This window comes from Saimiri boliviensis, chromosome 10 (assembly GCF_048565385.1).
Source record: "Saimiri boliviensis isolate mSaiBol1 chromosome 10, mSaiBol1.pri, whole genome shotgun sequence".
In the NCBI taxonomy this organism is placed as follows: Eukaryota; Metazoa; Chordata; class Mammalia; order Primates; family Cebidae; genus Saimiri; species Saimiri boliviensis.
The window spans coordinates 20,296,994-20,313,814 of record NC_133458.1 but is presented as its reverse complement, the minus strand read 5'-3'; the positions used below and the strand labels follow the sequence as shown (position 1 = coordinate 20,313,814).

The following is a 16,821-nucleotide window of genomic DNA, read 5'->3' as shown; positions in this document are numbered from 1 at the left end:
CTTTGGGAGATTGAGGCGGGTGGATCACGAGATGAGGAGTTTGAAACCAGCCTAACTAACAATGGTGAAACCCCATCTCTACTGAAAAAAAATATATATATATACAAAAATTAGCTGGGCTTGGTGGTGCGTGCCTGTAATCTCAGCTACACAGGAGGCTGAGGCAGGAGAACTGCTCGAACCCATGAGGCAGAAGTTGCAGTAAGCGGAGATCGCGCCACTGCACTCTGGCCAGGGCGACAGAGTGAGACTCTGTCTCAAAAAAAAAAAAAAAAAAAGAAATGAATATAACACAGCTCTCTCTCTAAAAGCACTCTGTCTAACTGGGAGAAAAGATAAATAAATGACTATGAGGATGCACCATAAATATGAAAAATTATACATACGGTGCTATCAGAGTACATAAACCCAAGTGACATTTTTGCTTAATAGGGTTAAGCATGGTAGAGTTTTGGGGAATATTTTATCTGCTTTTTGAAAATAAAAGCTAGCGAGGTGTTCTAAGTTAAGAAGGAAAGGAAGGAAGGAAACTTCTAGCAAACTTCAAGTAGAAGGACCATGTAGGCAAATGTATGGAGGTGGCACTCATAAACTATTCAGTGACAAATGAGTAGAGTCTAGAGCACACAGTAACAAGGAACAGTGGATGGACCTGAAAAGAAGAAAATGGAAAGGAGTTAATCCTGGGAGCCGGGAGCTGGGAGGGGGAGAGTCATTAAGTAGTCTGGAGAAGAGACAAGGAAAGGCCGCAGAATAGGGAAAAGCCTGTGTCGTATGAACATGACTAAAACCCTAAGTTACCACCAAGGGGTCAGCTGCCATGTTCAAGAATTCATCAAGATATCCTTCGCATAGTTCTGTGGTTATTGTCCTGGCTTTGGCTCTATTTTTATTAGTTTTGTGGGTGTTTTAGGTACTTCAGTTCACTTTTGCTTATTTATTACAAGAGTACTATAATTTGGACTCCAGAATAAGCACTAGGGCCCCAAAATTTCAGAAACAGACACACACACACACACACACACACACACACACTGCCTCTTATTTTCATTAGAAAACAGAGCACTGGTGTTTCCACAGGAAGCACTGAGGGCTGCAGCAAGGCATTAAGAGGGGCCTGAGGAGGTGCCCTGATCTACCACCACCCCCAGTAGCACCCCATCTTACCTCAGCTTTGCCTAGAGCAGTTCCTCCTTCACTGCTTTACTCACTGACCTCCTTGTAAAATTCCATCGGTCAAGAAAGGAAAATACATTTAAAAGCCACTGGTTAGCCAATATCAAGGTCTATCTAGTTAGGAGACACAACAGTGACACAGAATAGTATTTTTTAAAAAGGTAGGATAGGAAAAATGTCTCACAGATGGTGACATAAATATGAAATCTATTATTAGTATAAAAGATAACTTGCTCATATTAGGTACTCAATAAATATTTGTGAAATTATATTTTAAAATATAAATTTTATATCTAATTATTCTATACTTCATAAAGTCTGAAATGATTTCATCTTGTCATCAAGGATCAAACACATAGCCTAACAAAGATTATTATAATCATGAAGAATTTATGACAGAAAATCATAAGGCATTAGAGGCATATTTTAACATGGTGGAAAAAGAAAAGGTTTTGAAATCAGAATTTTTCACACTGGCTTCATCGCTTCTTATATCTAGGCAAAGCAGTTGATTTCTTTTACTGTCAGTATCCTCATCTATGAAAACTTAGAGTTTTAACATGCACCCTCATAATTTGTTTGAAGAGTACAGTGAGATAACATACAAAATGCCTGGCATCCTGTGAGACACATATTAGGCTCTCCATCACTGGTTCTCTCCCTCGTAGTTCTTAGAGGAAGAAAGGGGAGGTTAAGAAATGTGTATCTCCCCCGAAAATGTCAGAGGCAGCTTTGCACAGAGGGTGGTAATGCAGTCTTTCAAGATGGTTTGGACTTTGATAAGTAAATCTAGAATGGAAAGCATTTCCAATGGAAGAAATAGAATAAGTCAAAGTTTCAGGTGAGAAATCAAAAGACCAATTTGAAGTATATAGGTCAGTTTAGTAATAAAAGAAGAAAATATGGTATAGATAAGCTGAAGCCCTGGAATTATAATTAGTATCAGCAATGATTTTGTAGACCACTTGGGATATACGCAAGAAAATATCCCAAGTTATAAGGGAGACTCAGATGGAAATTATATGTGATATTAGAAATCCTACAAGATTACAGGCTTATTAAGAGAATTGAGACACTAAGATTATACAGCACAACTTTGCACAAGATATAAAAACACTGTAACTAAAAGCAAAGTGTTTATGACAATATTCTTACCAAAATCTCTTGTGGGAAATCAAAAGGACACTTCTCAACCTTTGGCAGTCAATCTTTTTAAAAAAAAAAAAAAAAAAAAAAAAAAAAATTGCCTGTATTGGCAAACTGAATTAGGTTCTCGAAGCAAGACTCTAGTATTGACAAGTTGAAAATAAATGTCCCATGTTGACTAAAAATGTAAATCCATACTCATTCCTCCTAAATCAGTAGGAAACCACATTTAAAACTATATAGATCTCCGCTTCAAATTAAAAGGTATTTCTATCATAATTTGACCATATTTTCATACACTTCTGTGTATGAAAACAGCTCAGTACAGCTTTATTAGCTATGGAGTTCAGATGGCATTTCTAATAACTGGTGGCTTTATTTGTTCAGATGAAGTAACTCAATTAAAAACACAATTAACAAAACAGCATGCAGATTTTCAAATTCATTGCTATACAACTAAGCAAATGAAGAGTGTCCCACATCATTATATATTTGGGAGGAAGTAACAAATAATTATTGGATGGCCGATCTTGGTTATGTGTGTGAGGCACGAATGTCCCAAGGCAGCATCAAGCCCCAACTCAGAGAAAAACCTCTTCTACAAAGGTCAAACACCTAATGGAAGTGCCCATCTGGGAAGTGAGAATTTTGAAGATGGATCTAAATGTGTTGATTGATTTGTTACAGGCTATTAAATTTGTGCCAGGAAAGGAATTGATTATTGCCAGAGAAGTCCCTGGATGACCCTAGAGACCCAGCTCTTCCTCTCTCTAATGTAGTTCAAGGACAACTGCAGAATGTGCTGGGAATGCAGCATCCTGAGATAAAGAGAAACTATTAGAACAGTCCAGGCTCTGTTCCCTTTCCTCCTACAAGAGGAGGCGGTCCTGCAGTGCTTTAGCTCAGAAATTCCAGTTACCCCTGGATATAAAACCAGGGTGAAATGAGTTCTGAGGGCCCCTCAGCTGCAGTATGATATGAGGCACATGTACACAAGACTTCATCTGTCTTGGGCAGTTTTCATGAGGTTGGAGGTCTGGCCTGCCATTGATTCCAGGCTTCTATTGTCCCTTACTGCCTATCCGTAAGTAATACAGTTGCTTTGCTTCACTTGTTTGAGTGTTTTGTTTCACCAGACTTATGCAAGTTGATTGATACTGGTGCATGCTATGGGTGAAGTGTTCAGAGTTTTCTAGGATGTATACCAGTGCACAGTGAATTTGCTTCATAATTACTGCTTTTGACAGAAAAAAAAATCACAGAAAATATTTACTCAAAAAGTGTGATTGTGTCTGAAAAGCTGTACCAGTGTTCTCAATCTGATACTTACAATTACCAAAGAGCCTTAAAGAAATAGTGTTATACTTACAATTCAATAGAATCACTCAAAAAACTACCAGAATTGATAAGCGAGTTTAGTAATATTGCAGGATTCAAGGTGAGTGTGCATATATAAATTATATAACTATATAATTACAAAATATGTATCTATCAAATGAATTCTGTCTATAATACATAAAAAATATTTACAGCTCAATAGTAATAAGAACACTTAATAAAAATTATGGGCAAATAAAACTGAACGCCTTATCAAAGAACATACACAGATAGCAAATGAGCAGATGAAAAGATGCCCACCACTATTAGGAAAACATCAACATGATACCACTATGTAGCCCACTCAACTAACCAAAATTTACAGACTCACAAAACCAAGTGTTGGCAAAAATGTGAAACTTTAACCCTCGTACCTTACTGGTAGGACTATAAAATCATTGCAACCACTATTAAAAACATTTTAGAAGTTCTTTAAGAATATTAAAATACACCCCTCATACAACCCAGCCACTTTTCCCAAGAAAAAATAAAAATTTAGGTCTACACTAAGGTATACACAAATGTTTATAGAAGGTTGCTTTATTTGTAATAGTCAAAACTGGTAATAACCTAAATGTTTATCAACAGGTAAATTGATGAACAAATTGTAGTATAGTCATACAATGTTATCCCAAGCAAGAAAAAACAAATTTGAGACAAGGTCTCACCCTGGCATCCAGAATGGAGTGGAGTGGCATGATCATGGCTCAGCGCAGCCTTAACCTCCCAGGTTCAAACAGTCCTCCCACCTCAGCCTTTCAAGTAGCTGTGACTACAGGCATATGTCACAACACTTGGCTAAATTTTCTATTTTTTTGTATAGACAGGGTACTACTATGCTGCTGAAGCTGGTCTCAAACTCCTGGGTTCAAGTGATCCTTCTGTCTCAGCCTCCCAAAGTGCTTAGATTACAAGCATGAGCCACCATGCCCATCCAAAATATATAATTAGATAGATAGATAGATACATAAATAGATGATAGACATGCAACGACATGTTGCATGATCTAAATTAAAATGTTCAGCAATAAATTCATTTTTATAAAAATGAATAGTACTTCAGTGACTTCTGGGATAGTATTATACAGTCTGCCATACTCCAGTTGGGAATTCCAAAAGTGGAGAAAAAGGAGACTGTGACATCAAAGTGTTTGAAGAAATAGTAGTTGGACACTTCTAAAATTTGAGTAAAATGCCAATCTACAAAACCAAGAAACTCAGCAACTCTCAAGCATAATAAATACCAAGAAACCTCACATAGATACTTCATACTCAAACTGTTGAAAAGCAAATAAAAAGAAAACAAACAATACAATCTTAAAAGCAACCAGGGAAGCAGATATATAGAGTAGAATAACAATAAGAACACTTGCTTACTTCCAATTAAAACAATGGATGCTAAAAAACAATAGAACAACATCTGACAGAAGGACGAATAGCAAACTATAATTCATATATTTCAAAAGTTTAGAATAAATAAACATATTCCCAGGAAAAAGTGGCTGAAAGAATTTTATATCAGCAAATTTTCATTACAATAAATCCTAAATAAAGTTATTCAGACTGAAAGAAAATATTACATGCTGTATTATATCATCTATGTATTATATGCTGTATATGTATTATATATCTTATAATGTTAGTATGTATAATATGTAATATGTATCCATATTTATATATATATATGAAAACTCAGATCTATGAGATAGAATAAAAGGTGCAGAAAACAAAGAAAATCATGCAAATATATAAATTATAAACTTTTAGTTAATTTTTAAAATAGATATTTAAAGCAAGAGCAATATGTTGACCTTTTAAATCAAAATAAACAAATAGCAAGAAAGAATATTTAAACAAAATGTATGAATAATTACATTAAATACAAGTAGAATAAATACATTAATCAGAAAGCCAGATTGTCAAATTAGATAAACAAGCAAGACTGAATTGTATGCTACCTAGAAAAGATGTATTTTAAACATATATATTTTCTAAAAGGTTGTATTTGAAAGGATAGGAGAAATAATCTCACAGAAATAGTCACCATAAGAAAGATGGTGTGGCTATAACAGTATTTGCCAATTTAGACTTCAAAATAGAATTAACAAAATAAAGAGGGTTATTTTATAATTAGAAAGGTTTACATTAATCTGAAAAACATAACAATACCAAATGGATTTGCAAAAATAAACTTTTAAAATGCAAGGATTAACTTGACAGGTGCAGTGGCTCACGCTGGTAATCCCAGCACTTTGGGAGGCGGAAGCAGGTGAATCACTTGAGGTCAGGAGCTCAAAACCAGCCTGGCCAACATGGTGAAACTCCATCTCTACTGAAATTACAAAAAAAAAAAAAAAAATTAGCCTGGCATGGTGGCACACGCCTGTAATCCCAGCTACTCAGGAGGCTGAGGCAGGAGAATTCCTTGAACCCAGAAAGCAGAGGTTGCAGTGAGCCGAGATCACACCACTGCATTCCAACATGGAGGACAGAGTGAGCTCTGTCTCAAAAAAAAAAAAGAATTAAATAAATAATCAGACCAATCCAGAATCATAATCTGAAGTCTAAAAAGAGAGAAATTCACATGAGTAGAAAAAACTCAGTATGAATGAACTTGACCTGATACCAAAACCTGAAAAGACATTACAAGAAATTATATACCAATATCCTAATAAACATAAACATTAAAATATTTTAAAAATACTATTAAACCAAGTCCAACAAATACAAAACTAAAGCTAATAAATCATAACTAGTGATCTTTACCCTAGGATACAAGGTTAACTTAACAATTGAATGCCCATGTATTTTAGACTTTAATATAATACTGGAATAATGGAGAAAAATCACATGGTCATCTAATCAGTTACAATAAAAATATTTGATCAAACTAAATATTATTTCCTGATGAAATTAAGATACACTAAAATTAGAAAACTGCTGCATTGAAATTTTCTTTTAAAAGGGAATGGAATATTTACCCAAGTATGTTCATAGAATTTAAGAATATCTTCCAGAGGAGCATAATTTTGAGTTTAGTCTAAAATAGCAAATTAAGTTAGAAGAGAAAGAACCTTCAGGAAAAGTTATAGATTTGAGTAAGTGTAATCTATTCCAAAAGTCAACAATTAGTTAAATATTGCTGGAACATCCATGAGGAAAGTTGAAAATATGACATATTTTCTATATTGAGATAGAAAAGACTAAGCTTATGTTTCTTGCTTGTCATATACAAGGGTTACGTAAAAAATTTGGTGATGCTATAGTTATATGGATCCACAAAGAATTTTGAACAAAGGAAGACTACTATTAAATCTGAATTTCTGAGAGAACACTCAGCAGGCAATAAATAAGCACAGTGAGTGGAGGTCAATGAGGCTAAAGCCAGAGAGGCTGACAGAGGGCCACTTGACATAGTACAGGTCATACATTACAGACTTAAACTGTGACTTCGAAAAATAAGTGTGCTGAGAAGAAAATAAGCATTTTTTTTAGGAGATCAATGTATTGGACTTATAAAATTAATTGAATATTTGACGAAAGGAGAAACTTACGATATTTTCCAGATTTCTGATTTTTAATCCAGAGATAAGTTGTCAACAGATAGAATATGGGTTCATAAGCAGTTCCCTAAGGATTGCATGCTATGATCTATCCTAAGGAAAATGGTCTAAACATCTGATATCTGTTAAATGTGATTTAATTATTATAACATTTAATTACTTATGTACTATCACTCTCTCCACTTTTAATATGAATAATTATGGCTTAAATAAGTAAGTAAAGTTAAGGAAAAGTAGCAAAGTTCTGTTTGGATATATTGAATTTAAGGTGCCAGTAGGACAACTGGGTTGAAATAATTGGTAGATATGGATCTGGAAGAGAGCTCTAGTCTTGAGATAGAAATTAAAGCATTGCAAAAATATATTTGAATAAGTAAGAGGATTTGGCATTGCCCGAGAAGACCATAAAATAAGAAGACATAGAGCAAGGACTGAAGAAGTAAGCAAGAGGCAAGAATTCTAATTCTTATATTAGTGATTTAGGGGAATTAAGGGTAGCAGCCAGAAAAGTAATGAGACAAGGAAAGAGAGCAAACAGAAACCACACAAACTGAGACTGCACGTGGTAGCTCATGCCTGTAATCCCAGCAATTAGGTATCCTGAGGCTGGTGGATCACTTGAGGCCAGGGTTTCAAGACCAGCCTGACCAACATGGCAAAATCCTATCACTACTAAAAATACAAAAAATAATTAGCCAGGTGTGGTGGCATACACCTGGAATCCCACCGACTTGGGAGGCTGAGGCAGGAGAATCTGTTAAACCCAGGAGGCGGAGACTGCAGCGAGCCAAGATCACTCCGCTGCACTCCAGCCTGAGTGACAGGGCAAGACTTCGCCTCAAAAAAAGGAAATTTTCACAAAATAAGAATGATGACCAAAGCCAAATTCTACAGAGAGGTTCCCATAGAGATTAGCAATATAAAGTCACTAATAACCTTAATGAGAGGAGTTTTAATGAAATTATGAAGTTAAAAGATCATTTAGCTGTCTGAGAAACAATTGTTTGTTTAAGATAACATTGGTTTAAGCCAGGCGCGGTGGCTCAAGCCTGTAATCCCAGCACTTTGGGAGGCCGAGGCAGGTGGATCACAAGGTCAAGAGATCGAGACCATCCTGGTCAACAAGGTGAAACCCCATCTCTACTAAAAATACTAAAAATTAGCTGGGCATGGCGGCGCGTGCCTGTAATCCGAGCTACTCAGGAGGCTGAGGCAGGAGAATTGCTTGAATCCAGGAGGCGGAGGCTGCGGTGAGCCGAGGTCGCGCCATTGCACTCCAGCCTGGGTAACAAGAGCGAAAACTCCGCCTCGAAAAAAAAAAGAAAAGAAAAAAAAAAAGATAACATTGGTTTAGAGACTATTTCTTGGCTACTGGATAACTTATGTGATTCAGCCAAGTTATATTAGAAGAGCTTAAGAAATATGCCATGTGACCTAATGAAAGTCCTCCAGAGTTCATAGAATATAAGGGAAAAGACTGTCCAAGGGGCCAAATGCCAACTAAGGGGGCTGGTATCACTCAAAAGAACAGAAAAAAAACCATGACAGTTAGAAACAGCATCCTATGTGATTCTTTCAGATTTTGGTTAAAGCGATGAAGGTTTAGAAACAGAATCCTATGTGATTCTTTCAGATTTTGCAGCCATAAAAAATGATGAGTTTGTGTCCTTTGTAGGGACATGGATGAACCTGGAAACCATCATTCTCAGCAAACTGATACAAGAACAGAAAATCAAGCACTGCATGTTCTCACTCATAGGCAGGTGTCGAACAATGAGAACACATGGACACAGGGAGGGAAGCATCACACACTGAGGTCTGTGGTAGGGGGTTCTAGGGGAGGGACAGCGGTGGGTAGGGAGTTGGGGAGGGATAACATGGGGAGATATAGGTGATCGGGATGAAGGTAGCAAACCACATTGCCACATATGTACCTACGAAACAATCCTGCATGTTCTTCACATGTACCCCAGAACCTAAAATGCAATAAAATGTATATATATACACATATTTAAAAAAATTTTAAAATAAAGAGTAAGAAATAAGAGACCATCTCATTGCTTTCATTTATGATTCAAGGAGTTCAAGAAATGGAACCAGCTACTATGTGCTTTTATAAAGCTCTAAGGAGGATATCCACATCTCTCTTCAGAACCCCTTGTTATACAAGACCACTCTCAGGGCTAGCAGTGTGGGCCACACTCAGGTGCTTGTTAGAAATGCAGACTCTCAAGCCTTACTTCAGAACTTTTGAATGACAATCTCCATTTTAATGAGATTAAGATCCCCAGGTGAATTCGTATTTCTGCACATGAAAGTTTGAGAAACTCTTCTAAATCTCAATTTCTTTCAGAATAAAAAATTTAGATATTTGGTAATTATTTGCTGGTTGACTTATTTAATCTATTTACAGCCCAACTTCTTCCAATAAGTGTTTAAGCCACCTTTTAAAGACATATGCACTTTAGAATAATTTAAAAGTTAAAAAAAATTGAACACCAAGGGTAATAAGAATAGAAACATTTAATAACCAGCATGTATTAAAGACTGCCTGTGCTAAGAGCTTTATATCCAACTTTTATTTTCACCATAACTTTAGAAAGTAATCAATATTATTTCAGTTTTACAGCTGAGGAAACTGTGGGTTAGAGATTTTAAGTAACTTGCCTAAGATTACAAAGTGCTAGAAGCAGAGTTTGAACTCAGGCCTGTTCAACACCAAACTACACTCGTGCTCTTAATCACAAAATTCAAAAGTAAGGTCAAAAGATAAAGTGCCTGTTATGTACTCAAATATATTTACAATAATTTACCCCACTTTGGCTTTAAACTTTCTAGAAACTCATGTGAAGAGCAAATATCATGATTACAACATTCAGAAAGTCTGTATTTAATTGTCTGCCTATCATAGCATTAATTGCGTGATAGAAGAGAGCTATCACTTTGGTTTTTAGAGAAGCTATATATTCTTACAAAAGTGTGAGCTATGTAAAACCTCAACAAAATGAAATGCATACCATAGCTTTAAGGTTCTGTTTCTTAGCTAATGTGTATATAAAATATATCCAGAGAGTTTTTAATATTGTAGCATAATCTTATACAAACTTTAAATATATGACTGATAATTTATTAGTCTGAACTAGAAAATGAGGAGGTAAGTGGACAAGCAGTAGCACAGAAGCAGAACAGAGAGTCAGGAATTCGCTTCCTCACCACGCCCACTTTATCCATCAGCCATGAGAGTCAGAGTATCCAGCAACTTAGGCATTTGGAGGCCTTTAAAAATATTCGAGACATGAAGAAAAAATAATAACGTAATTAAGACAAGAAAATACCAACCACTGAATTAATGATATGATTAATAGTGGTTACATAACAAAGCATTACATTAATTTAATAAAGTATAATATTTAACAATCAGAAAGTTTGCTATATTTAAAAGTAATCTTTAGATTAGATTTTCTCTCTTTGCAAGGATTTTTCAGTATACCTAGTGATTATCTAAAAATAATCAAAGACAAATAATTTCTACTCCAGAAAATGTGGGTGTGTATGGAGACATATATATCTCCAGCAAAAATATTAGAAGTCCTGGCCCCTAGCATAGGTACCAAAGTGAATGAGGATGAGGCTGCTTGACTTCCAGAGCTCCTAGTTTCTCTATGTGCTAGGCGAGAGCAGAGCAGGAAATATCAAAGAGCCTGAAGGCTACCCTCTCCACTCCCACCTCCACTCCACAAATGATGTAAAATCCCTTCCCACACAGTTCCCACACTGCTAGAAGTGTCCACATGGGTACTAAGGCACTGCAAGGTAAAGATGAGATGTGTGTTTTCTTGGTTTAGCTGGCAAAAACTAGGTTATTAATGCCTGGTTCCATACCAGGAACAAAACCCTAGAATAATCAAACAATTGCCCAGGAAGCCATTTGGATTGAAGTTAGCTTCTCCTTCAAGAACGGAAGAGCTGAACTTGCCAGCTTTGATTTGCACGCCTTTCAGCTACTATTTCCAGCTGATTCAGTTCATACAACTCCAGCTTTCATTTAGGGCTGAGCTCATTGACTAAAAAAATAAAGAAGAACTGAAAAAAAGGAAAAAAACGAGAAAAGAAATCAAGGAAAGGCTTCATTGATTATTCAGAGTGGTGCTTTGGGAAAGAGAAAAATCTTGTTAGAAGCCTGGCAAACTTATTTCATTAGAGACCTAGTGACATCTTCCAAAACTAGAACATTTCATGAGGTTAGTTTAAAACTTCTAGTGGACTTACAGTTTGATAAGGATACCCATCCCCATCCACTCTGCTACATTCTTTGCATTCTTCATCATACTTTTAGCAATGATGAAAGGTTTGCTGCTAAAAACATGTCAAAAGAAAGAAAGAAATGTGACTTATTAGAAATTGGAAATGTAAAAATCAGGGACGCTGATTCTGATCACTCACTGTATCCTCTAAAAGCCCACTTTTCTTTCCTTCTAACTTGGTCTTTTGGACTTCATTTACACTATCCTCCTCCCTCATACAAATAGTCCTCCTCAATCTCCTTTTACCTAATGATTCAATGCATGCAGTTTTGATAAATGAATGTGAAAGTGAGCATAAGATTTTATAATGGTATGTACAAATCAATTGCTTCCTCCTGAACCTTCAGAGGTCTTCTGAAGTTCTGCACAGTTACCATGTCAAAGAGGAAGGTCTTTTTAAAAAAAAAAAACAAAAAAAACTTTCTTTCCTCAGACGCATCAAATGCTTCCACTCACTGACCTCTCTCCTTCTCAGAAATAATTAGCCTAAAGGCTAAAACTACCGTGGAAATTCATCAAAGAGTAAACTAAAAGATCAAAATGGTTTGGTCATGCCAAAGAAACCTCATTTAGTTCTACGAGAAAGTGGTTAATGATCGTGATTTTATTGCCTTACAGAATCTTGGTTTCAGGAAATGATCTGGCAAATACTATGAAAATATACCACTAAGATAGTGGTGTTTAGTTAGACAATAATATTATGAAGTAGATACACTGTTAGATGACTACATTCTGGAGAAGTCAACTTGGAGAAATGCCTACAAGAAACTGACAGAAGATTCCCTCCTTCATCTGTTCTGTAAAGACTTAGTAATTAGAATAAAAACATGAAAAGGATTCTAGTTCAAGCAGGAATGTTAAATTAGAATAAATGTGGAATTGCATTGGTGATAGAATAAATATTAACTATGTTCTCAATGAAATAAATATTGACCTAAAATAAATTAACATCTAACAATAATTTTAAAATCCTGCATTTGAATACATTTAAATCAACAGCTTAAATAAGTATTAGAAAACAACTTGTTTCACATTGTTTCATAGCTTACACTGAAGGTATTACTTGACTACGAGCTTAATATAAATAAATAGTAAGAAAGCAAAGGTCATGAGCAAACCAGTACATTCCATTTTTGAGAAGTTCAAATTGTTAGAAAGTTCTTCCTGATATTGAGCTGGTTCTATACACTAAATTTCATTTAATTTTTCTCAGTGAGAAATGAGGTTGAATTCCTATCAACTCATACACAGATAACAGGATACAGAATTAACTCTGATTATAATGAATCTGATATGACTATGACATCAGGAACTAGCATTCAAATAGATTAGAAAATATTACTTTGCAGTTGCAAATTTTAACTGAATTTTAAGTAGTTGCTAACCTAGGCCGGGCATGTTAGCTCATGCCTGTAATCCCAGCACTTTGAGAGGCCAAGGTGGGCAGATCATTTGGAGTCAGGAGTTCGAGACCAGCCTGGCCAACTTGGTAAAACCATGTCTCTATTGAAAATATAAAAATTAAGCAGACTTGGTGGTGTGTCCCTGCAGTCCCAGCTACTCAAGAGGCTGAAGCAGGAAAATCGCTCGAACCTGGTAGGTGGAGGTTGCAGTGAGCCAAGATGGTACCACTGCACTCCAGCCTGGAGACAGAGTCAGACACCGTCTCAAAAATAAAAATAAAAATAAAAATAAAGTAGTTGCTAACCTGGATCACAGTATTTCCTTTAGACCATACAATAACATTTTTTTTAATTGGAGTATAAATCCAGCTACTTCATGTATCTAGAAGTATGTGTCCTATATCATCTTTCTACCCCTGTCTCCAGTAAAGTGCCTAGGCACGTGGCAAATGGTGAATAAGTGAATGAATTTTAAAAGACTGACCAGCCAAACACAATAAAACAACATCATGTGGTTGATACTCTTAGAATATCAATCATTATCTTTTGAATTTTGCATATATTCTACAGTCTTGGTTATCTGGTTTTCAAGTCTGTAGAAAATAGAAGGAAAATACATGCTACAGCCAAAGTATTGGCATCCAATAAAAATAAAGGAAAACATGGGGAAATTATTCTTTAAAGCTCATATGCACCTAACTTAGAGTCATTTAGAGAGGAGTCAAGTAACTCCCAATAACTCAGTTTACCCTAATAGAAGCACCCACAGAGTTTATAATATTGACATGAATGAAGATAGATAAAGTCATTGAGGTATAGTTATAAGGCATGTAATCAGCAACATTGGAAAGTATTGCAGTACCTTTTATAAAACTGTACCTACAAAGTTTGTTAGTTGGAAAACTTCCTACATAAAGGTACGAGCCCTCAGCTCTCTAAACAAACCCTGCTATTCACGGTTACTTGCTCCCTCTGGCCTGTTTTCACTAAACTTTTAGAAAACCTCGATAGCAACTCATGTTACCAGCTTCCAGCAAGAGATCTTTCTTATGATCAATTCCCATTTTCACCTTAAGTTATCATAATACCTCAGAGTGGCAGAATAAGATCATCATATCCAACTTATGAATATGTCAAGCAAATTAACACACAGAAGAGTAAAACGGGAGAAAAGTGAGCCAGTCTATTCAGCGAAGGAGAAATAATTTCATTTTACTTAATTATTCATTTAGACTGAACAAATTTATAGTGTGAATGCACAGTAAATACCAGGTACCAGGCTGGGTGATGCAAATGTAGAGATAAGCACATCTCTTGGGAAAGTACATAAATATTTTGAAGAATAATTTAAAAATCAAAGGTACCATAAATACGGTACTAAACTTTTTTCTTCAAAGCCTATTTCCATACTTAGTTGGACTAAACAAGCCTTAACTACTTTTCACCCCCAAATGGTATGATTCGATCTTGCTCAATTCTATAAAATCACTGTGAGATAAACATGGCAGGCATTGTTAATTTGCAGTTAATAGACTATAAAATTGAAGATTTCATAGATTGCATAACTTACTCCCAACCACATAGATAGTTAATACCGAAGCCAGATAAGAAGTTAACCTGATTTGAGTCTTAGTTATTCTGTTTATTATGTAATAACTCTCATTTGTGTTTCATGAAAGTAATGATCAGCTAACCCATTTTATAGATTAAAATCTCTGTGCTATGTTTACAAAGCAGCACATTGAATAAATGAGGCTTGTTCCCCAAATGATGTGATATTTGCTGTTTGGTTCATAAAAATGTTTCTGTTGCCTCCTTTTGCATTTCATATGCATAGTTTATAAACAATTAGCTGTTACCTCTACTTTTAGTGCTTCTTTCAAATAACTTTTATTTCCAGAGGACTTGTAAAAAGTAATTTAAGTGGCCCAAACCTGATCACTACTATGTATATTTAAAGCTTGTCCGCTATTGTTGGTATGACATGGAGTTTCTTTCTGCTTAGGGTCACCTAGGATGTGAAATAAGTAAAACAAAATATGCGGTTTTTTTCGCAGAATTTTAAAAGAGGGAGTGACCTTAAATCGGTCCTTAAACTCCTAATCCAACAACCAGAATTTGTTTAGTTCTGTTATATTCAAGATTCTGTGGACATAAAAAATATACTATATGACCCTCATCCATAAAGAACTTAAACTAAAACTTGAAGGTTTTCATGAAAATGTGATGATGCCTATATTCAATATGACAAAATGTTCCATGCAATTAAAAGTCCTACAAATACATGATGATCTCGCCACAGTTTGAACTCTCTCACTGATTACTTGATGACAATAAAAGATCTGATATAATGTCAAAAACGGATAGGAAAAAAAGATGCTTACATTTTATGTGCTCAAAAATGTCTATAGTACGGTTCATTCTGAAGCCAGCGGGGCCTATTAAATGACTTATTTTCTTTAATAATGTTTTTTCCAGATTATAAAAGATACATATGATAATTACTTTCAACAGTTGAGTTCCCCTAGAAAACCAACCAGAAAAATCTATTGACTTACCACAGCAACAAATAGGATAACCTTGACTACATCTTAGTGTCTCAGGAGGAATAGGTGAAAGAGGATATTTCCAGGGCTTTGGGGTCGGGTCTCAAGTGATGTAAGTTGAAGCTTTCAAAGCAGGGAATTGATTACGATTCAGCAAAGTTCATATTATAATAGTTTAGTGAGGTAAAGGTCTTACAGTGAGTTTCAATAAATGAATTGTTTAATAAACGAGCTGTTCACCCTGTAATCCCAGCACTTTTGAGAGGCCAAGGTGGGCAGATTACCCGAGGTTGGGAGTTCGAGGCCAGCCTGACCAACATGAAGAAACCCTGTCTCAACCAAAAATTAGCCAGGTACGGTGTCGTGTGCCTGTAATCCCAGCTACTTGGGAAGCTGAGGCAGGAGAATTGCTTGAACCCAGGAGGCAGAGGTTGCCATGAGCTGAAATTGTGCCACTGTACACCAGCCTGGGCAATAATAGTGAAACTCAGTCTCAAAAATAAAATAAAATAAAATAAAAAATAAACAAGCTGTTACCCTGAGCAATTTACTCAGATGAGTCAATTTTTTGGCTATATTGGCTTTCAAAAATTTTATGATGTAACAAAGTTATGAATTGGTTATACTGTCTCATTTTCCTGGCCAAACATTTCCTAACATAATAAGAGTAACTGAGGAGCTCTGGCTGGCCTTCATCTCGAGTTTGTACCTCAGGTCTCAGGTGACATGAAGCACACCTTGCCCACCCAGTTCTCCAATATGTTAAATGTGACTTATAATTATTTTCTATACTTTAGAGGATATCTGACCACATTCCAGTGGCCTCCAATGAAAACAGCACAGATTTTTATCATCAGATGTATTTACTTAATTTTATCTAAAGCTAAATGTGTTTTTTAAATTTAGCATTGGGACCTTAAAATCAAAGAATGCATATTTGCATAGAAATGGAAAGGAAAAAAAAATTGCTTCTTGGCCTTTTGGCTAAAACCAAGTGCAGAGATGGAAATGAACATTTATTTGTGGGGGTGGGGAACTTACATTTGAAGTTTGAAAGTTTAGACCTATTATTCCTCAAGAAAACTAAAGTTATACATAATATATTCATGAATAATAATATTATTGGAAAACTCTTTCAGTAAACTACAAAAGGAGCAGAATCATACCTTCTGCTGGATGGTGGATTTAATTTTAAAATGCCAAGGGAAGAAAATATTTCAAATCAGATAATAATGAAAGCCTCCACACTGGATAGTAATATAAACTTCCCCACTGAAGCAATGTTAAGATTACTATTTATTTTGCAT

General features: G+C 35.6%; 1 protein-coding gene and 1 non-coding gene across 4 annotated transcripts in view; one reads left to right on the top strand and one right to left on the bottom strand.

Annotated features, from left to right (window-relative positions):
• PTN (pleiotrophin) overlaps nucleotides 1-16,821 on the bottom strand; it is a 116,636-nt gene that overhangs the window by 40,905 nt on the left and 58,910 nt on the right. Inside the window, exon 1 of one of the 3 annotated variants that reach the window (XM_010340362.3) lies at nucleotides 11,531-11,607. The exons of the other annotated variants lie outside the window; for them this stretch is intronic. Coding sequence (XP_010338664.2) covers nucleotides 11,531-11,589 — 59 coding nt within the window. The 5' untranslated portion in view covers nucleotides 11,590-11,607. Of the gene's footprint in view, nucleotides 1-11,530; nucleotides 11,608-16,821 lie in introns of those variants that run through there. 3 annotated transcript variants of the gene reach the window in all.
• LOC120365486 (small nucleolar RNA SNORD81) lies at nucleotides 15,246-15,321 on the top strand. The gene has a single exon (XR_005580412.1). It is a non-coding gene; the product is annotated as a small nucleolar RNA SNORD81 (small nucleolar RNA).